The sequence below is a fragment of the Uloborus diversus genome, chromosome 1 (assembly GCF_026930045.1).
Source record: "Uloborus diversus isolate 005 chromosome 1, Udiv.v.3.1, whole genome shotgun sequence".
In the NCBI taxonomy this organism is placed as follows: domain Eukaryota; kingdom Metazoa; phylum Arthropoda; class Arachnida; order Araneae; family Uloboridae; genus Uloborus; species Uloborus diversus.
Window position 1 is genome coordinate 123,723,924 of NC_072731.1, and position 23,100 is coordinate 123,747,023.

Here is a 23,100-nt window from a genome sequence, read left to right on the forward strand (position 1 = left end):
TGTCTTCCGAGGTCAAAATCATTTATGAGGAATATGCCATATTGCAAATTGCAGTAAAAACTACATGCGTATGTTTCAGCATCACACAGAACCTTTATCACAATACATATGCACAAAACTGTGCTTTCTTTCTTCCCCATACAATCCAGATTTAAATGCAATATCATTTCAAAACTTGAGTCTCAATGAATTATTTTCTAAAAAGTAACAATGAATGAGGCAGTGAGAAGCAAAGGGATTTAAGTGGGCATTTTCAAGTTTTGAGTAAAACATGTTTAAAGATAATGTCCTAAGTAGGCTTTCATTGAAATTTTTTCTAAATCATGCTGTACAGCAGCACCTGCCAGGGCTATTACTCTTATCTCTTACCCCAAGATAGAAGAGTTAATTTCTCCACTTACATTCCTTTGCTTCAAATAAAAACACAATTTTGCTTTTTTTTTTCTTTTTAATTTAAGTTAAACTAGGACTTCTTTGCAAATTTTAACAGAGATAAAAAATGATACACTACATAAATTGCTGAAAAAATACAGTCAAACCTCATTAACGTGAAATTCAAGGGACAATAATTATTTCATGTTAACCAGATTTCATCCTTTTTGATTAACTATTAAATGATTGTTAACTCACGGGACCAAACAAATATTTCATGAAAAGCAAAATTTGACGTTAAGCGATTTCGTGTTAAAAAGGTTTGACTGGATTGCATATTTACAAGCGAAAAATTATATTGCATAAATCAAGGAAGAAAGCTTACATATTTACAGGTGGTTCAACTTCTGTGGCAGATGATGCTGTATGAACATAGACATCACCATTAACTGTTGTTGACCATATAGATCTGTTTACAGGTACTCGAGATATTTGATTCACGTTTCGGATTGACATATTTAAAGTAGCAAACTAAAAAAAGAAAGAATTGTATTGGTAGAGGGGAAAAAAGCGCTAAGTAGCATTATACCTTACTGCAGTGGTTTCTGACCGGTGGTTCGCAGGCCCCCTGAGGGTTCGGGAGAGGTACAAAGGGGGTTTGCGAAAATAATATTGTAATGGCGGAAATTTTACATGCTTGTTTGAGATGAAGTCTTAAGTTCAAGCAGTTTTTTTGTTCATCATTTGTTTATTTGTCTCTGGCACATTCCTCTCTCTCTTTGCATAAAAATGTTTGCCTACTTGTTGACATATTTTGCATCTAAATATTAAGTCTATCATTAAAAGGCGTAAGTTCTATGGTTTTCATTGATAATGATAGATCTGAAGGCATGTTGAAAAAGTTCCACTTCTGAATGCAATGTATTCAGATGAAAGAATATGAATGCTTTAGTTTTCTCAGAAATTCAGAAACAATTCGATTAAGCCTGATGGAAACATAACACAGACCATATAGAAGTGTCTGAAGCATCTTTAGTTAATTTTGATGTTTAGTTTCTTCGCTATTTGCGTGCGACGAAGCGCTATCACACTTCTCTTGGTATGAAATGCGATCAAAGATTGGACACTCGACGACTGGTTTTCAGGTATGGCAAGGAGAACAAGTGTAAATAGAATGAAAACTAGTGCTTCAAAAAACTGATATTCAGAGCTATGGTCGCCAAGTTGGACTGGAGATTCTTGGAATTTGCATAGGGGTTACAATACTAAGAATTCTAAGAAAAAGTGGGGAGAAAGGAAGGGGATACTAACCACCTGTTTTGGTTCCCACTAACAATGATAACAAAACCTAATCGATTCCAGATGTTATCTAGTGTATTTACGGAATCTTGAAACTCAATTTACACCCTCTTCCTGGGGCTGGATTCTTTTGAAACTCAGTTGCACAGGCTAAGTTTAAGCAAATTAATTTTAAAAAAACGCTGTGAACTACTAGGAATTTTTCAATTTAAAGTTCACATTTTTTAGTCTTGGTCAAATCAATCTGCGGCAAAAAAAAAAGGGAAAAAAAACATATTTCAAACAAAAGTCTGGTCTTTTATAATGTTCATGAAATTTTGAATACAATTTGGTCATAAAAAATATGTTTGTTGCTGTTTCTAATTTAATTTAAATAGATACGGCTTTCATTTTTAAGGCCTTATACAAAAAGTGCGGGGCTCCTCTCTCAAAATGTTTTTTGGGGTCTACTTGTATCCTTCGTTCATTTCTTTGACATTGGGACCCCTTTCAAACTTGGAGTAGGGTAAAATGATCGCATCAGAATTAATTTAAAATACAGATACAGTTTTAAATATGTTATTCTGAAAACAAATGAAAAAATCAAGACTATTTAAAATATACTCTTCTCCGCAAAATAAGTAAACCATACTAATAAATTTATAATAACTAAAATTAACCTTAACCTTAGAATAATCATTAAAATAAAGAAATAATATAAGTGAACTTAAAGTAGCGTAAGTTAAAATTAGTTCCATTTTTCAAAATAATTAAAAACAATACAGGAGGCAAAATTATTGAAACTTCAAGCATGTAGTGCATTTGATGAAGCACATGTTGGTGCATTTCCAAAACATAATTTGTTCTTAAAAATATATAAATAAATAAATCACCACGTCAAACAGCACAAATTGCAGATTACTGCAGACACGTGTGGGCACAGGTTGACCAACTCTACACAAGTTGTATATATAAAAATTAAATTTTTTACAACACTTCTTGTGTTATGTGGTATATACATGGGAACGCATGGACATAGATACAGATTTAATTGCAAAACTTATCGAAATGGTTTCAGGCAGTCAAAATGACTTTTTCTGTTGTCTTTGGATGCGTTTTTTTTTTTTTTTTTTCATTTTTATGAGTTTATATGTATGGACATTGTGAAATAGAAAAAAAAAGTTAAAATATGTTTAGAGGAAATTACAAGGGAAATTTATGTTGAAATTTGGATGATACATTTTTTAGGAAGACAATTCTTTCTTTTCTTTTTCCAAGGAAGTAAAAGGTGCTCGTCCTTGAGTCGTCCAAATAGGGTAAACCTTAAGGATAATTTGAGTTTTCAGTAATCCAAGAAGGCGTGAGCTCCAATTAACTCGGATTTTTGACTCTACCATACTATTAAATTTTCTTTTTCATGATTTGAGACAATATGCAAAAAATTTAGAAACAATTCCAAGCTAAACAGAATGGGAAGAGTATTTTTTTTTTTCAAAAGTTAGACTTGAGATTTCCAAAAATAACAGATTTCAACTTAGTTTTTGTTGTTAAAAATAAAAAAAAAAATATGAATTAAAAAAAAAAAAAAAATCAGCATTTTTATGAATGGAAAAATGTTACAATCATCTAAGGACATTAAGTTTTTTTCTGAGAAGTTAAACACACATAAAAGAACACTTTTAACAACTATGTAAATACCTCATCATCTTTCTTTAATTTTAAAAATTTTAAAAGTACATACCCAATCTTCCAAGTCATCATGTGATGAAAAAGAAAATTTATATGGAGTTCCTTTGGATGTTCTGCTTGCTGTATGAACAGCCAAAATGTTTTTGTTCCAGTCAGGGAGCGATGCAACACAAGTAATATTGCTGACTTGAATCACAACCTAAAACAAAAGTTTTTGCTTTTAAATTAAATCAAATTCATAACCTTGAATAATTAACCTAGTGCAACAAAACACATTCATACCATTTCTTTTAAGTAGTGTATAGACAAAGTACTTTTTCTACTACCATTATCATACTGAAGTAATTCAATGAGACATTTCATCCAGCTGCTCTTAAACCAGCGACAAGTTGCTGTCTTTATCCAAAATGTCTAAAATAAGACAAATATGTCAAACATTTTTTATACCATAGAAAATTTAGTGCAACAAAGTAAACATTATCACAGGTAAAAAATCTGGGTCTTAATTTTAGTAGTACTGGAAAACGATTTGGATCAAAGGCAATATTATGCAAATTATATTGAAAAACTGCAAAACCACGCTTACATATATATGAATACATAGATTTCTCAAATTCCCCCTAGAGGGCGAACTGACGTGCCTGTTGACAAGAATTCTAAACTCACACAGCGCATGCAAGTTTAAAAAAGGGAGTAACAACATATCTCTTTATCTTTCCTACAGCAGGGGAAGAGGCACAAGAAAATGGAATTGGCTGCTTCTCTTGACAATACTGAGATGTTTAAAAGGCTACATGCTGCAGAACTGGAGAGAATCACTCAGCCACCTGCACTCACATTTAGTCAAAATGTGAATCATTTTGTATGATTGTACTTTTATTAATCAATCTAGATAATTTTTCTTAATGATTGCACATGGTGATCAAGGCAAAAGAGTAGGATAATTTTTTCTCTTGCTCTAACAACCTCACAGAACAGAGTGCTACGGCTGTTTGTCATTCACTTTTTGCTTGAGCTTGATTCTCTGCATTGTGAAAAGTAGATAGACTTTGCTGAAACTGAACTCAGAGAGAAAAGTTTTAAGCAGAAAAAGCAAGCTATAACATTGCTAAGAAAACTAAGAAATACCGTGAGTATGGAAAACCTTGGGCTTTATTTTCTTGGGTCACAAAATTGTGGGAGAAGGTAAGTTTGGTAGAAGTTACGAGATCCACCCACATCCCTCTGCTTTAACACTTCAAAGCCAAAAATCTGGCTCTTTAAAGTATTAGAGGCTTTACATTTTAAATTATAGTTTTAGTTTAAAAAATGAGCAATGAATTTAAATGTTGCATAATTTCTCTTACTTTCTCAATTGCTTTTGGCCACTCAGAATAACGTTCCATTTCTTTATTGTACCTTGCTTTGAGTTTTGAAACTACTTCTTCATACCAAGGTTCATCAACAGCACTTTTATTGGTTGAATCACCTACAATAACAATAAAAATTACCAATGAAGAAAATGTAAAAGTAGTACATAAAAGATGTACTTTAGAGGGACAGGATTTCAAGAGTAAGAAGGTAAGAAAAGCAGCAGAGATAATTTCGCCTGTAGCACAGAGTTAATGACTAAAACGGCATAATCATTACAAAGGAACAATCAGAAACTTCAGTTATGAGTTTGTTTATATTTATGAACATAATTAAACTTTAAATTTATGTTTTTAAAAATTACAAAACTATTATATATCAAGTAACTCCTCAACACAAACAAATTTTATAATGTGATGCAAAACCAATTTAATACAAACGGTGAATTAAATCAAATCTAAAATAATGTGGTGTAGCACTCTATAAATACAAAAATGTCGGGGCAATAAACAAATTGGGTAGCCTTTTAAGAGGTAAACGAGCTGATGTGTGCATCACATGACTTCCTTTTACACCAATTTAATGATAATAGTAGTAGTTAGAATAAGGAAAGAAACACTTAAAATATTTTTGCCCCAATTTTGTTGCAAACTGAAGCAAAAAAAAAAAAAAAAAAAAAAATGTTTTATACAGATCAATTTTTCCAATGATAATGTGATTCAATGGTTAACTCTAAATATCACCAATAATGGCCAAAATAAAACCAAATTTAAAAGAAAAGAAAAAAAAAAACGCCAAATTTTTTTGTTGTTAAGTTGGCGAAAAAACTTGGCAACCAAAAACTTGCCGATATGTCTCCAAGTGTTTGCCAAATTATATCAACACTTGAGTTTGCATTGATATTAACAATGATTTCTCCCCAAAAAGCTGTAAAAGACCCCCTTAGGAATGTCCGAATGCAACCAAAAGGGGAGGCACACAACTACACCTCACTAGGAGTCTACATACCAAATTTCAACTTTCTAGGACATACGGTTTTTGAGTTAATGGGAGATACATACGCACATACAGACGTAAGGAGAAATCTCGTTGTAATTAATTCGGGGATCGTCAAAATGGATATTTCGTGTGTCTATACATTCTTAGACATATATCCATGTGTGGTCGGGTCGAAAAAACACTCAACATTCATTCAGGGGCGAGCAAAATGGAAATTAAGACCTATTTTTGGGTAAATTTTTTTCGTAAATACAATACTTCCTTTATTTTGTAAAAGGAAGTAAAAACAAATGGGAATAAAATAAAGGAAAAATACATTTTAATATAAAATGTTTTGATCAAAATCATTTTTTTAAAGTCAGTTATCTTTTTTTTCTGTTCACTTTCTTACAAAAGTATATAAACATGTAAACATTCACAGTTTATATGCATAATTAATTAACATACCTAGTGGCAAACCTGAGTACACTCGAGCTGGTCTACGAAATTGAAAATTGAGTGAGCGTGGTGCTGCTGCTAAAATGGTTACATTTTTTTACTAACTTATATACCTTTCAGTTTGAAAAATACTTTTTAAATATCTTTTTGTTGCTGAAATTTATATGTACAGTCGTTCCTCGCTACTTTGCGCCTCGACTTTCGCGGTTTCACTACATCGCAGGTTTTTCTGTTTTTTTTTTCAATCATAGCAATGAGCCTTTTGTTCTCGTGTAAACTTTTTCTTACAAGAGAATAACAAATTATGTCTTTTAAGTAAGGTAAGCTGTTCTTAGAGATTGTAGTCGTACTAGTTGAGGGAGTGGAGGTTTAAAATCGCCGAAGAAAGTTTATCTCAATTTTACCTTAAACGCTAATTGAAAAGTATAAATCACTGTATTATTACTAGGGAATAAATACATCTCTAATGGTGTTTAACAACGTACTAGCTTTTTAAGCTGTATGCGTAATACCTTTGATGAGGATAAATGTAGAGGAAGAAAGGGGGCACATACGGTCACTAACTGGAAATTAATTCATCATTGAACAAGTTAAAGTTGAGCTATTTTCATAGGTTCGTAGTAGTGTGTAAGAACTGCATGTGTGTGTGTACTTTATTTTCCAATATAATTAATGTGATAGCGATTCCATCTAATATATCTCGTTTTCTAATATTTTGTGCAATATATTAATTAATACAAATGTAATGTTGGATAAGGGTGCTGTTTCATGTCTAGGGGTCTCTAACTATGTTAAAAACCTTTTTAAATTGTCGTCAGTAAGTTTTATGCCCTCTAATTAGGAAAATATTTGGTTTATAAAAACAGAATCCTACCTCGCGGAAATTCAGTTATTGCGGTGAAGTCTGGAATGAATTAACCGCGATAAACGAGGATTAACTGTATACCTGCTTTCAGTTTTTTTTTTCACAAACATTCTTGATTGAAACAATATTATTTATAAGTTTCTTTTTTCCATTTTCTACCAATATACACACATTATAATAACAAGCGTATTTTGTGACCTCATTTGTAACTTTTTTCACACCCACCTTTTCGTGTAGTGCTTTAAGATTTCTGCATTATTTTCATTTAAAAAGAAAAAGTCATCAATACAGACGCTACTAGTAAAAATGTAGCGATTAATATGTATCCACTGCATGAAAATTTCATGTTGTTTAATGCCCTTTTAAAACGAGCTGATGTGTGCATCACATGACTTCCTCTTACACCAATTTAATGTCCTTTCCCCATTACTGGCGATTTTAATGTGATTCAATAGTTTACTTTCTAAATATCACCAACAGTGGTCTAATTGAAACCAGATTTTAAATTAAAAAAAATTGCCAAATTTGTCACCAAGTTGGCGACAAAACTTGGCGAGCAAAAGACTGGCGATATATCACCAATTGTCCGCCAAATTATAACACCACTTAAATTTACATCAAAATTAACAATGATTTCCCCCAAAAAGGGGCAAAAGACCCATTTAGACACAAACAAATGCAACCAAAACGGGAGGAGCACAACTAGACCCCACTAGGAGTCTAAGTACCAAATTTTAACTTTCTAGGACTTAACCCTTCTTGAGTTATGCGACATACATATGCACATATGCACATCTGCATATACATTCATACAGATGTCATGAGAAAATTTGTTGTAATTAACTCAGGAATCCTCATTATGGATATTTCGCGTGTCTATATGTTCTTACACTTATCCATATGTGGTTGAGTCGAAAAAAAAAATCAATATTCATTTGGGGGTGAGTAAAATGGAAATGAAGGTTGATTTTTGAGTGAAATTTTTTTTTGCGACTACAATACTTCCTTCTTTGTAAAAGGAAGTAAAAATATTTGACCGATTATTTTAAATTTTAAAGGTTTTATGTAGTCTAGTTTATTTATACGATGGAATTTTTACATTTAATGAAACTTTAATTTATTGTGGATTTATGACAAGTTTTTTTCTCAGCTGGTCGCTATCTAAGTTGCCTTCCCAGATAAAGTGCTGCTAAACAAATAGGAATATCATGGTACTCAATAAGCCGATAAGTCACCAAACACCATCATAACCGAAAGTCTCCCCTCAGTCGCCACATTTCTAGCAACAACTAAGTTATTATACAAGGGCTTGAAGTTGTTTCAGGTTGTATTTTTTAGATACATTTAGACTAAGAAAGTTTTTACATCTAATAAATTCTTTAGAGGAAAAAAGAAAGACTCAAAAAAAAAAAAAAAAAAAAAGCTAATACAGCCATTTCTATGCTAATAACATTACTTTTTTATATTATTTTGAAATTTTGCACCTTTCTTATCACTTAGGATCCTATACAGGTAAAAAGAGTTTATATTTACCTTCAGAAAACCAATTAGGTAAGCAACCAGAATCCACAGAGCATCCACTGGCACTAACCCACGTCCATTGCACTTCAGTAGCAGTTTGAGTCACTATGGGTTCCATCTGTGGTTGCCATGCAAGGCTTGGTATGTCCAAACTCATGAATGAGCTATCGAGTTCAGAATGAGAAAATCTTCTATCACTGTCCACTGAATTTTCACTTATTGCCAAGTTGATTCCTTCAAGGTTACCACACTCATTTTTGTCACATTCAACTGCAATGTTGTCACAGGAAATCGGTACATTTTGATCACTTTGATTTGAGATGAAAGCTGGGACAACTTCACCGCTTATCTTACGGAAGCTTTGTGTTCGGCCGTCCAGAGAAACCGAGTCTGCCGTAGAGGAGTAGTCTTGCTGGGAAGTAGTCGACATTGAGTTCAAGCTGGATAAACTTGAACCGTGGTGCAATAAATTCAGTGGTGCTGTGATAGTCTTCCAAGTCCGACCACATGTTTCATATGTATCAATGCCAGTTCTAATATTAATATTCTGATAATCCATGCTAATACTAAAAACCTGTGGAAAACAAAATCATACTATAATTGATGATTTTTGAGTTCTTGAATCACAAATAAAAGTTGCTTGTTTGAGAAGCAATACTACAAAATTACACTTCAAGATAAACATTTAGGGCAGGCCAAATAAAACACTTCATAACTTGTATAAATATATATTGAAATTTCGTGAAAACTTAAGTACAATAAAGGATAGCAAGAGAAGTTGGAATCATACCAAAAAAAAAAAAAAAAATTCAAAATTAATAATTCATTAATGTTTTTTAAACATGTAAGTCAGCTGCAGAACTGCTAAGACGACATAAAAAAAACCTACTAATGACCCAAACTTTATCTTATTTTCCAATAAATTCAATGATTACTGAAGTCATTGAATCTAATTGTCTTCCTGAAGTGCTCTTTAAAAAAGTTTCTTCGCTGTTTTTAATACCCATTTAAAGTTTATTGTTGAAGTTTTAAGTTCTATATTTTTACAAACATCACCGGAAAGTGTCATAAATTTTTATATTGGGATTGGAGTTCAGGTCAGGTCTACTTGATAGTCTCAAAGTGATAAGATGGGAGTAATTATTTTGTCATTTCAAGGGCGAACTTATAGATTGGGTCACAGTTGATCGAGACCACAGCTAGATGCCACTTGAAGATGTAGTGGTTACTAAGAGAGATGTCTGTTTGACTTCATGATATTATTTCAATAAAATGTTAAACAGTGGTGCCCATCCTATGTCCAGCAGGCTGTAGGTTGATTTGTTCTATGTTACAAATTAAAAACCATGATTAGTCACTTTGTCAGAAATTTGGAGTCAAATAAGAAATTAGTTTCTGTAAAACAGATGCAATTAACAAAATAAGTATCAAGTAATGATAACAGCAATTTTTGACTTGTATTTTGGATATTGTTTTGAAAAAAATCAATTATTTTGAAACTTTGCATGTGCTCTGAGCCGTTAAAATAATTTCAATATAAGGTGGATAAAAAAGGTTGGGCACCCTTGTCATAAGTGAAAACTGACACATTCGACAAAATTGCAATCTTGGTCTGTTGGTAATGATCGAGGACGCCCATATAGGGGGAAAGGGGGGCTCAAGCCTCCCCTTGCCCCCCATATTCTGATTTCCAAGGGGGGCTCAAGCCCCCCCCCCCCCTTGGAAATCAGAAATTCCTTGCTTTTAGTGCTTTTTCCTTTGCAAAAATGTAAGAAAAATTCTTTTTTAGCCATTAATGAATAAGTTATTAAAAATTTCGAATTTTAATATGTCTAATCTGTATTGAAATTGGTTTCCAGGGGGAAAATATTTAGTTAAACCATGGGGAAAATTTTGGAGGGCCCAAACCCCTAAAATTTTGCTTATGAGCGCCCTGGGTAATGATATGAATTATTCAGCTTTACAGGATCAAGTTATAGTTTCATCGAGCACACATAAATTTGAAATAGAAAATGTCAAGGGCATTATGGCGTACTTATACAGTAGATCCTCGTTTTATGCGGGTTTATTGAATGCAGTTTTGATTATACGCAGTTTAAGATTTGACACCTTTATTTTATTTTACGCGGATGCAGCAATGCAAACAGTTAAAATTTTCCCCTCTTTTAAAATCCAAACTCCTGAGATTGCAGATTGCACGTAATCAAGTGCATTTCGGCATGCTAATAATCGAGCTTGGACCACTGGAGACATTTTATGTGATTGGCTCAAAAGTTCTTTCCAGAAGTAAAGTTATTAAACTCACAGTTCAGAACTCACTGGAAGAAGAGTTTTTAGAAGGGGGACAAAAGCAACAAGGATACCGACATCCATGACACAATACCAAAAACGTTAACGTTAAAAATTTTGAGCCATTCCTTGACAATAGCAAATGATCTTTCTGATTTGTAAGTGAAGGAAGATTCTATCATGGAAATGACGCAAATGATCATAGATGCGTTAATGCTCGGGAAAAAAATTTCTTACTGACTGCCAAAATACTATCATAGTCAGCACCTTTTTATAAATACAAAATTAATTTATGTTTCTTTATGCATGTTGTGCATATATTTTGATATTAGTACACATTAAACTACTTATGAAATTAGTCATCACTAGAATGGAGTATATTTTTTTCATCTCTGGAACGTAACCCCTATTTTAACACCACTATTAAGTCTTAATTTAAGTGGTTTTGATTTATGCGGCATTTCTGTGGAATTTAACCCCCGCTTAAAACGAGGGTCTACTGTATATTCTTTTTCAAAGAAGGCAAAGCATGCCTTACAGTCAAAGAGTTTTAGAACAAAATTTCTTTTGTAATAAAATACTTTAAATAACTTGCAATAATATTTTTCTTCCATGCTTACTTGATCATTTAGGGCCACGCTAATGTTTCCTAAGTTTCCAAACATTTCAATCCATCCACTACCAGTGGCATCTTTCACATTTTCACCTGAATGTAAACCGTCAACACCTTTGCGAAACCACACCTATCATATACAAACAAAACAACATATTACACACCTTTTGAATTTACTGATGATTTCCCTCAAAGAAAATTAATGTACATAATGAACAGGGTGGCGACAGGAACTGTGAAAAAAAGTTCCCTGACTTTTCCCTGATTTCCCTGATTAAGTTCACCAAATTTCCCTGATTTACGTTACCAATAATAATTTTTTTCTTTCTTTGCTCTACTTGAAATCCATTGTATATTTGTATAAAATGCAGTATTTTAAACGTTTTAAGTTTTGTAAAGTTATTGAACTAAAGATATATTTTAAAAAGATGCTACTTTTCTTAATAAAATGTTTAAAAAAAACATATCAAGTCAATTTTTTTGGGTAAAAAACCCTACAAAACAGGATATTAAATTTTTCTACACGGAAAGATTAGAGATAATTATAAAAAAAAAACTTTACTTCCTGAAACCACTTAGCATAAGAATTAAACTATTAAAATTACTCTAAAAAACATATGTGTATTTATGATAGAACTAAAAAGTAATTGAAATTATTTTGAACTAAGTTTTCAAACAGTATAATAATTGTTGCAAGAATAACAAGTAATAGTGAAAGAATAGAAGTAATGTAGTTATTCTTATATAACTAATTGAAATATTTATGCAAAACAGATGAAACCATTTGACATCCATTCATAGGGAGTTTTTCTCTAATCAAGAACATAGGTTTTAATGAATGAATACAGCATTTTAACAATAAAAAAATTAAGATATTTTCTTAAGTACACAAGTTAACTCTATTTCAAATGATTTCAGTATGTAACGAAAAAAAATCTTAGATTGCTTTTGTAACAAACAACTTTGAAATGCAAGGGGGGAAAAAGGGAAAAAAAAGCAATTAGTTAATGTCAAAATATATAAAAGAAGAATACAACTTGGTTATAAAATTAAAGAATTACTTAAGTCTGAATAAAAGAAAACCTTTATAATCTGTGGTGACAACAAATAGTATAACGGCAAAAACAAAGTTTTTTTTATTGAAAGTTCAATTTTAGCAATTAAATGAAAAACGCAAAGAAGTAATAACTTTTAAGCTTTTATAGTATTAATTCAAAAACCAAAGATTTCTTCTTGAAATCGTGATCACAGTAGGCTAATTACTTCGCGACAATTGAATAAAGGCAAAGGAGCTAAGGCATTCATGAAGGCTTCCTCTTTGCCTGTATGGTTGTTTATTTTATGTAGCATTGAAAGCGTAAAGGGAAGTTTCAAGCTAGGTAAAATAAACAACCTAACAGACACAGAAGCAATCTTAGGAAGTTCATACTGTGGTTAATAAGTAAGATTCAATACTTTAGACGTTGAGGAAAAAAGATGCACAAATATGCGGCAGTGTATAATCGCACCTCATTTTTATTTATTTATTTATTTATTTTTTTTTTTGAACAGAAAATTGGCGGAAAGTGCGTAGGGAATTAGAGCACTTAATTTTTTAAAGCAAAAAAAATTTTTTTTTCTTCTTAAAATCAATTTTCCCTGATTTTTTGTAATTTTTTCAAAATTCCCTGATATTTCCCTGACTTTTCCCTAATTAATAAAGTTCCCTGACTTTTCCCTGATTTCCCTTATCTGTCGCCACCCTGATGAATTAATTCTAAAACAGTTATATCATAAAAACATTCTTAAAGAGAAAATATCTTTTCAGTGCCCAACTTCTACAACAGATGGAGGCACTTAGGCTCTCTTTGATGCAAAATTGCACTAGAAAATTTAATTCAAAGTCAAACAAGTACTTGAGGGACCTTTCACATGCAGCATTATTACACCACATGGATGCTGTTTTTTTCCTGCATCTTGTGAGATCCACTGACTGGAGCCAGGTTTGAACCTGAGCCTTTGGGTGTAAGAGGTCAAGGTCTAACTATTACACCATTCTGTTGACTTTTGAGATGAATTCAATATTTTTGTGGGTGTAATTTGAATAAATACAAACAAACAGTAACTTTCTTTACTGAATTTTTGTATTGCGACGCATAAGCAACATGAAATGTTTACAAGAAATTTTTACAGCCTCCCCCCTCTAAATGAATCCAGTTGAATTGGTTTTCATTAATAAGGATATATTGTATTCCTATCACCTACATAAAATACGGGGAAAAAAGGACATATAAATTATAACCTTGTTTGATTTACTTATAGCCCACACTGCCATTTTTCCTACGGAAACTTGAATAAGCCCCTCTTCAGCACTAGGAGGCTCCACTACAATCCAATCACTGCCTAAAACAAATTCAAAAATTAATAAGGAATAATTCGTAAGTACAACAGACAAATATAAAATATCAGGCCAAAAATACAAGTAGAAAATGTTCGCAAAATATTCATAAACAAATAAAATCAATGTAATAGCTGCAAATAGTTTTGAAAGTCTGAAAAATGATAATAATCAGATAATATTCTTTAAAACACCAGGAGTCAAGAAAAACTGGAAGATTACAAGGACAGTTGTCATTAACATTCAGAAAAGTGCAACTCATATTATATATCCATAAATTTACAGAAAACGAGTAGAGGTTTTACTTTAATCATCAACTTTATTGACAAACACAATGAAAACCATGAGGCCATTTCAACAATTACAAGTTTTGTTATTATTTCATTAAGAATTCATCACATCGAAAAGAACAAACTGCTATTATTGAGCCTTTGAAATGGATTTCAGAAGCATCCAAACACTGCCAATGCCGAACAAGCTGCTACTTGAACTACATTTTTTATTACATCATAACAATAAACAATGCACAATATTAAATTTATGACAACAAACATACATAATTACAAGCTCTATAAAAATCAAAAACGTGTTTTGAGTAAAGAGTTTTATACAAATACAAAAATGTGCTAAATTTCTATGTTGTGAAGAGGTGAATTCTAGGAAAAAGGAGACATGACACTTGAATTAAAAAAAAAAAAATTCTGTCACTTGCCATATACACTACCTGACCATTCGTCACCGGACACCCCACGAAAAGCGAGTCCATACACGTGATGCATACATCAAACCAACTATAAAAGGTTGAGAATGGTGTGCCGAGACTCAGAACTGCTTTTGTAGTTAAAATGAACAAAAGATGTGAACTTCAAGTGGAGGAAATAGGAATGATTATTGGAGCCCATAGGTTTGGGCATTCAGTCAGAGAGATTAGCGGGGAATTGCAGATACCTCGCGCTACCGTGGATGATGTTATATCAAAATGGAAGAGAGATGGAGTGATAATGTGCCAACCCAGACCAAGTAAACCAAATAAATTGATGGATCGAGACCATTAAAGCCTAAAGCGTGTGGTGATGGCAAATCACATGGATTCGCTAGAAAAGGTGGCAGATCAATTTTGATTAAGTACGTCGAATGAAGCAAGTGATTGTAAGGTTCCTCGAAAAATTGTAAAACTTAGTTTCCATGGACGAGAAAGCAGCTCACAAGCCAAATATCACACGTGACAATGGAACCAGTCCATTAGAGTGGTGCAAAAAACGTCATCACTGGATGCTAGATAAGTGGAAAATCATCCTCTGGAGTGATGAATAACACTACCAGTCGTAGCAGTCCGACGGACGTGTGTAGGTGTGGCGAATGCCTGGTTTACAATATTTACAGGACTGTGTCAGCCCACGATGAAATTTGGTGGAGGTCGGGTAATGGTGTGATCGTGTTTTTCATCGTATGAGCTTAGTCCACCTGTTGCAGTGGATGGAATCATGAATGCCGAGCGGTAGCAAGCAGTTCTGAGCATCCCCACGTTACCTTCGTAACGTGGGGTTGCCCACTGCTTGCTACAGAACTGCTTGCTACATTGTGGCAATACTTCGGAAATGGCCCTATTATCTTTCAACAAGAGTATGCACCATACCGCACATATTATTACTACCTGGTTTGAAGACATGGATGTGGAAAAATTTGATTGGCCTGCCCAGAGTCCAGACCTTAACCCCATCGAGCATCTTTGGGATGTGTATGAGTGGCGGCTGAGAGCCAGACCAACCCGGCCCCGAAACAAGACTGAGCTCTACGCCATGTTGAAGGAGGAATGGAGTCTGATTCCTGTTGCAACATCTCGTCACTTGGTGGAAAGTCTTCCTCAAAGAGTTGCAGCTGTCATTGCAGCAAATCGTGGCCCTACACGCTATTGATGTTGTGTGAGCCCGCTTTAAGTGACTTATGTGAGGTGTCCAGTGACAAATGGCAAGGTAGTGTACCCTTCTCTTCAGAAATGAATGAGTTTCTTGAATTTTAACCTGCTTTTTCCAAATATTTTGATGACTTTTAGAAAACCAAGTGCAAAATCAAGTTTTCTCTTTGTGCTTTTACAGAGCAAAAAATCTCTTTTTTGTTACATATTGTAACTTCCTAAACTTGTTAGCAGCATATAATATTTATGTTAACTTTTATCTTTTGAATGTCTAGTTAAACTTTTTTGGTAAGTAATTTAAAATACTTTTTTTTTCAACCATGAAATAGGTTCATTAATAAGGTGACAGTTTGATGTCCTTCCGTTACCAAAATACTGCAACTCAGTTAGTTCACCAAGAACCTATTATGTATAGAAATTAGAAATGAAAACAGCCTGGAAAAAAACGGAAAATTTCGGGGGGAAAAGGAAAAAAAACATTTTTTCCTGAAGAAGTTTATTTCCGATTCGGAAAAATTGAATTTTTTTCAACTGTTCAGGAAGCTTTAATTGAAAATTTCAGCAAAAAGTGATAAAATTAGTAGATCTCATACTTAAATTCTGTGTATGACAAAAGTGACATAGTTGTTTAAAGTATAGAAAGTTGCACAGGGGCTCTTCTAGCTTTCTTTCTGTCTTGTTATTCATGGTTGCATGTACTGCATGGAGTACAGCTCTTGGTTATCAACAGAGCATCTCTTGAAACATAAGTAATGTACATAATCAATGCATTTCGAGTATTGTTTAGAGTTCTTGTTATTTATAATTTATTATTTTTTATTAAAATATACAACTATACAACTTCATTGTGAACATCATAGTCGGGACTCGATTTGGGGTCTGTATGATTCAAAGCTTAGTGCTGAGCCACTGTGGTTATCCATTGGATTGTGCTCTGCAGCAATATTAGTATGTGTACAAAAATGATAATTTCCATCCTTAAGAACAAAGAAGATCATGCAGAATGACACATATGTATATAATTTTATCTGAATAAATAAATGATAAACACAATCTATACTATTCAAAAGTGATTGATGAATAACTAAAATGTTTCCCTGTTGCACAAAAGTTTCACTTCTATTGTGTGTCTTTGCAACACACCCAGTCCCCCCCAGTTTTAGGAGGCAAGACACTTTAGATCAGTCTCTGATATTTGGGACAATGCTTCACTGTTTCAGAAAGTAATTTACTTAATGGAGAAAGTTGTCTATGAAAGGCAATATTCATAGACCAGCAAAAGTTGCTTTTTTCATTTCTTCTGTCTTCTGATGCTATTAAAAAATGGGGACACATTTAAGTTTCCTCTATGGTTGTTACTTTTCTGTGGGAAAGTGTGTGGAGGTCAAAAAAGGTCGGTAGGTTTCTCTAAGCAGCAAAAGGGTTCCTGTTTTTCCTTAGATATATCTTTTTGCACAGAGGAGCAAATAAATAGAAAAGTAAGGACACATTTCTGGCCAGAGTCAAGGAAGTAAGAACAAATTAAAAAGCTATTTTTTTTGGGGGGGGGGGGAGAATTAATATTTAGGCATGATTACGGCCAATTTCCAGGAAAACCTCTTTCCAGCCATATACCTCCAATTTCTATCTTTTAGTGACCCGAAACTTGACTCCAGACAGTCATAACATCCTTTCTTTGGATTTTCTACTTGTTGCTGTCCAAAATAGATCACACCAAAAACTTTCAACAGACTTGATTCTTACTGGATCCATTAATATTTTGACTACTGAAAATATTATGCAGACTTTTATTTTTGCCAAAGAGTGATGAAATGCATCACTGTAAATCAATAACTGCACATGGTACATGCTTGAATTAATCAATTTTGGAAAAATGATTATGTTAAAATATAGATTAGTCCTAAAACATCAATAGAAAACTTCTGAATTGGGCATTTTCAGGGTTGAAGTATATTACTTTCTCAAACTCAAAATTTTTCCTTTCATAACCATACTGGCAAGCTCAGCAACGAAGTGGTATCTGCACTGAAAAGCTTTTTTGAAATATTATGCAATAAAATGAGATGCTAAATTCTTTACCATTTTTATTGGTTAAATTTCGTCTACAGTTCTAAGTTTTATATAAACAAAACGTAAGAAATTACCCATAATATTCTCTCTTGTAACTCCTGCACGAACTAAAGCACTTCCATCCCAAGTTGTAGTCCAAATTAAACCGGTGGGACCAACAGACACCTGACTAATTTCACACTTTTCAGGGGTATTAATTGGAACCCAGCCAGATCCTTCAGGGGAATTTTGTGTCACCCCATATCGAAATGCTATCTGAAAAATTAAAACGTAATATTAAACAATACTATCTAAATCATAGTACGCATGCACCATGAAAAAGAGGTAATACAACTCAACAATTAATATTGTCAGTCGGCTGTTATAAAATTAAAAAAAAGCTTACTGTTACGTACATATAAAGCAAATTTTCTTACACCTAGATCAATATTAATTTACTTAAATCAATATCATTCTAATAGAATTTAAAATCAGGAGCTTCTGGTAACTAATTTGCTTTCTTATACATGTTGGCAACTTTGATTTTTTGCTACAAAAATACAAAAGAAAGGAGTGTTTAGATTCGTCTGAAATAAACGCACACTTCATGCTTTTAGAAAGTGTGTGACATACAAGAATGCAGTAAATGCTATCTCACACCCTGGGAAACAGCATATCACATAGAATTTTAGATAAAATACTTATTAATCAATAAAATTAACTCACTAGATGGAACTATATGACTTATAAATGACTATATTAGGACTAAAGAATGCAGAACCATCTTTTTCATTTTGTTTTTTCTCCTGGTAGCAAAGGGGAAAATTTACAATAATGTAAAAAACTGTGCTGGAACTTTAACTACATCAATTATTATAAATATGTGCACATCTTGACACCTCCAAGTACTTTTAGTCGTCCCTCGTTATTTTGCGCTTTGACTTTCGTGGCTTCACTACATCACGGTTTTTCTAGTTTTTTTTTCATTTAAATACAGTAATTAACCTTTTTTAAGCGCTTGTGTAAACTTTTTACTACAAAAAAATAACAAAGTTTGTCTTTTAAGTAAGGTGAGCTTTTTTGAGGGGCTGTAGCTGTACTAGTTGAGGGAGTGGAGGCAGGGCCAGATTTAGGGTAGGGCAGGCGGGGCTCCACAACAAAGGGGCCAACACAATAAAAAAAATTTTGATAAAATATTCTAACTTTCACGTGTCGAAACAAAATATTCGGATATATATCAAAATATCTAATATTTTTGAAAATATGATGATCTTTTCGAACCTTGATTAGGGGCCTCCACTCCTTTGTTGCCCCGGGGCCTCCACACTTCCCAATTCGGCCTTGAGTAGAGGCATAAAATCTTTGAAGAAAGTGAAGGGAATTGCTATCTCATTTTAACTGTTAAGCACTAACTGAAAAGTATAAATCACTGTATTATTACCAGGGGAAAAATGCATCTGTAGTGTAGATGGTATTCAACAATGTACTAGTTTTTTAAGCTGTATACGTAATACCTTTAATGAGGATGAATGTTGAGGACAAACGGGGACACATATGGTCACTAACTGGTAATTAATTCATCATCAAACAAGTTGAACTTTTTTCATAGATTAGTAAGAGTGTGTAAGAACTATAAGTGTGTGTGTAGTTTATTTCTCAATAATTAACAAAGTGATATCTTTTTAGTTTAGTACATTATTTTGTGCAATATATTGAAACTACAAATTTAATAGTGGCTAAGAGTGCTGTTATGTCTAGGTTGCTCTATCTTAAAAACCTATTTAAATAGTCGTAAGTACGTTTTATGTGCTCTAATAAGGAAAATATTTGGTTTATAAATACAGAATCCTACTTCGCGGAAATTCAGTTATCGCAGATAAGTCTGGAATGAATTAACCGTGATAAACGAGGGTTGACTGTATTTCTGTTTCTTGCACTGTAGAGAGTAGATGTTCAATGGATATATTCATAGAGTTCATAGTTAAAAATAAGCTGAGTTGTTAGTAGCATTTTATGACCAAAAATTTTGATTTCAAGCCCAGATTTTCTATTCCATGTACCAAATTTTACAACAAGTTTTGGATCACATTGAAGCTTTTCTTCCTCGACTCACTGTGGTTAACATCCCTAAATTGCCTAAAGGATAAATTTGGAAAAGTACAGTTCAAAAGCAATCAATGTTGTCTTTCATTTTCTAATGTATATTTTAAAAATAAGCTATCAACTGCTGGTAAAATGCTGTGCATATCAGCAGTGTTTAATACATTTTTTTAATGCTTGGATACATATATTTGATTCATAAAAATTTACACCTAGAATGTTCGTTTTGACGCTTAGAAACTTATACTAGGTACCATCATGACGCCTACAGTTCAATTTTTTCTCTAATACTGTTAGAGTTATAGTTTGACTAGTAAGTCGAATAAAGTAGGATTTGCACAATGTAATAAACTATTGTTGAAACAAAAATTTCTTGCCTCACATGGACAATTTTTTATCACTCAAATGACATAATCTGAATCATAACAGATGCTATTAAATAGGTTTTTAGACAGAAAAGAATGACACACAATTAATAAATAAAAAAAATTCTGATGTAGTAGTGCTGACTTATTAATTTATGGCAACATATTCTAGGTGTGGTTGCGTATGCTATTTTTTTCTTGCAATATTTAACATATACATATCAAAGAAAGAAATTTAAAATTTTTGTGCAGAAAAGAAAAATTAAAACATTCTATAGCACAAAACTTGTAAATTACACTGCAACATGAGTTTTTGCAATATAATGAACACCTTTTTCGATGCAAAAGAAGTGAGCTTATGAATGAAATGATGCCCTTTTTGTTGGATGTCTTTTCATCCATAAGCTCACTTCTTTTGCATTGAAAAAGGAGTTCCTTGTAACATCAAAACACGTGTCTGCAGATAATCTGCAAGCTGTGTGCATTAAAAGGTTCTTAGTTAAAATTTTATACACATATCTCAGGGGTCTGTCCAGGATTTTTCACAAGGTCCGTTTTTTGTGAAAAATCAAATAATTTTGTGAAAAATGAATTAATTTGGTGAAAAATCAAAAAATTTTGCAAAAAAAAAAAAAAAAATCTTTTTTTTTTTTTGTTAAAACGAAATTTTAGAATTTAAGAGATGGCACAAACTGCATCAATTAAACTTAAAGTTGAGTGTTTTCCTCTTCTACGTCGAGAAAATCATTCTGGATTTTTTTCTGATATTTGGCGGGGGGGGGGGGGGCATCGCTCTTTCAAGTACCAATATTTATCTACCATTCTACATTATGTTAAATTATACTAGATATATTTCTGTACAGTACTTAAAATAATTGTAACAAAAATATAAATAAATAAAATAAAATTCAGAATAGGGTTCAGCATTCAACTTTTTGACCCAAGACAGTCTTAAAAAGCACAGAATTTGGTTCAAAACTTCTAAATTCCGTGATTTTAATAAAAATAAAAAGATATTTCAATTGTTTACCTCTTAACAAAGCGTAATAATCATTAAAAATTCGAAAAATCGGATTCCCATAGCGGATGCAAAGAGATCGCAATTCTCAAAGTGAAGGCATCAAAAGTATAAAAACAGCTTGTAAAAGAAATATTTTTGATAAAATTGTTTTAAAATTGCATTTTAGAGTCCTATAATAAACATATCATTAATATCTGTGGACACAGTTGACCCAAAAAATAAAATAAAATCAACCATCTATTTAGCATTTTAATTTTTGACTCATAACAGAAAATGGAATTTTGCTTTAAAAACTTGAAATGAGAGTTCTAACAGAAATAAAGAGACTTTTCATTTATTTGAATCATAATAAAGCGAAGTTAGCTTGAAAAAAGAACAAAATATGATTCTCATATCGGATGTTAAAAGATTGCATTTTTCAAAATGTAGACATCTAAAGAAAAAAACTGTAATTAAAAGAGCTTATTTAAAGTTAATCATCCTTTTCATCATCGAAAAATCAAAACCCATATAATTTTCTCCCAAAATAACAATTAAACATCGCACCGCACCGTAAAAACGCAAATATTGACAAGCTGGCAAAATGAGAATATTTTCTAATCAAGTCATTATAAAGGTTCAACGCCAGACGCTAAGTGGTGATAATTTTGAAGTTGGTAACACTATCTGAAGGGATCATATTTTTTCCTCACCGTTACTATCCCTTTGCAGTTCTAAGTTCATTTCGCAGATATATATTATTATTGTTTATTAAATCATGAGCGGAGAAAAGTGCTTACCAATGCAATGCCTTTTTAGAAAAGTTTACAAAAACACCGCTGCTAATTAGCTGCGATAAAACAAACAACCATTATATTTATTTGGCAGTAGCAATTATTTATCGCTTGCAGGAGCATCCCAAGAGTGCCGATTTTTTTTTTTTTTTTTCAAAATTAGCCGATTTTGTATAAGCTGATCCCTCTAATTTGACTTAAAAAAAGGCTCCAAAAATTATCGGTTTATACACAGAAATATGCGTTATTTTGCTTTCAAATTTGCTCTTTCAATAAACAATTTGACAGATCTGATCTTGTTTATCAGAATTTTGTGAAGGGTCCGTTTTGTTTGATCGGGATTTTGTGAAAGGTCCGTTTTGGTTGATCGGATTTTTGTGAAGGGTCCGTTAACGGACCCAAATATCCTCTGGCCAGACCCCTGTATCTGTACAAAATAGATTCATTATAAAATAAAAGTGACCTAAAAATAAGTAAATTTGAATAAAAACAATTCAATTGATCATAAAATTTTCATTTCCTCTTTTTCAATAAATTTAAGTGTGACATTTTCACAAAATTTTTCTTCGGGGCTTTTCTTCACTTCTACATATTTATAATTCAAGACCGAAACAAATTTTTATAGAATAATAACTGTTGCACTATCTGAAGGCTTCTATCTATCTATTGCTTTTGCAAATTACTAGAAGCTAATTATAAGGAAATACCCTTCAGAAAAGCAAACAGAATAATGATTTTTACTTTCTTTTGCAAAAAAGGAAGTATTGTATTCATGAAAACAATTTTACTCAAAAATCGGCCTTGATTTCCATTTTGCTCACCTCTAAATGAATGCTGAGTTTTTTTTCTCAACCCGTAGATCAGTGCCTAAGAACGTATAGACCCCAGAAATATCCATTTTGACTATCCCCGAGTTAATTACAATGAGTTTTCTCGTGACATCCGTATGTATGTATGTCGCATAACTCAAGAACAGTATATCCTAGAAAGTTGAAATTTGGTACGTAGACTCCTAGTGGAGTCTAGTTGTGCACCTCCCCTTTTGGTTGCATTCGGGTGTTTCTAAAGGGGCCTTTTGCACCTTTT

General features: G+C 32.6%; 1 protein-coding gene across 1 annotated transcript in view; it reads right to left on the bottom strand.

Annotated features, from left to right (window-relative positions):
- LOC129234700 (tectonin beta-propeller repeat-containing protein 1-like) overlaps positions 1–23,100 on the bottom strand; it is an 87,231-nt gene that overhangs the window by 44,521 nt on the left and 19,610 nt on the right. Inside the window, exons 5-12 of the mRNA XM_054868737.1 lie at positions 17,851–18,031; positions 13,696–13,796; positions 11,422–11,544; positions 8,525–9,086; positions 4,686–4,807; positions 3,622–3,750; positions 3,392–3,538; positions 758–903 (exon numbers count right to left, since the gene is read on the bottom strand). Of these exons, the coding sequence (XP_054724712.1) occupies positions 758–903; positions 3,392–3,538; positions 3,622–3,750; positions 4,686–4,807; positions 8,525–9,086; positions 11,422–11,544; positions 13,696–13,796; positions 17,851–18,031 (1,511 nt within the window). The remainder of the gene's footprint in view (positions 1–757; positions 904–3,391; positions 3,539–3,621; positions 3,751–4,685; positions 4,808–8,524; positions 9,087–11,421; positions 11,545–13,695; positions 13,797–17,850; positions 18,032–23,100) is intronic.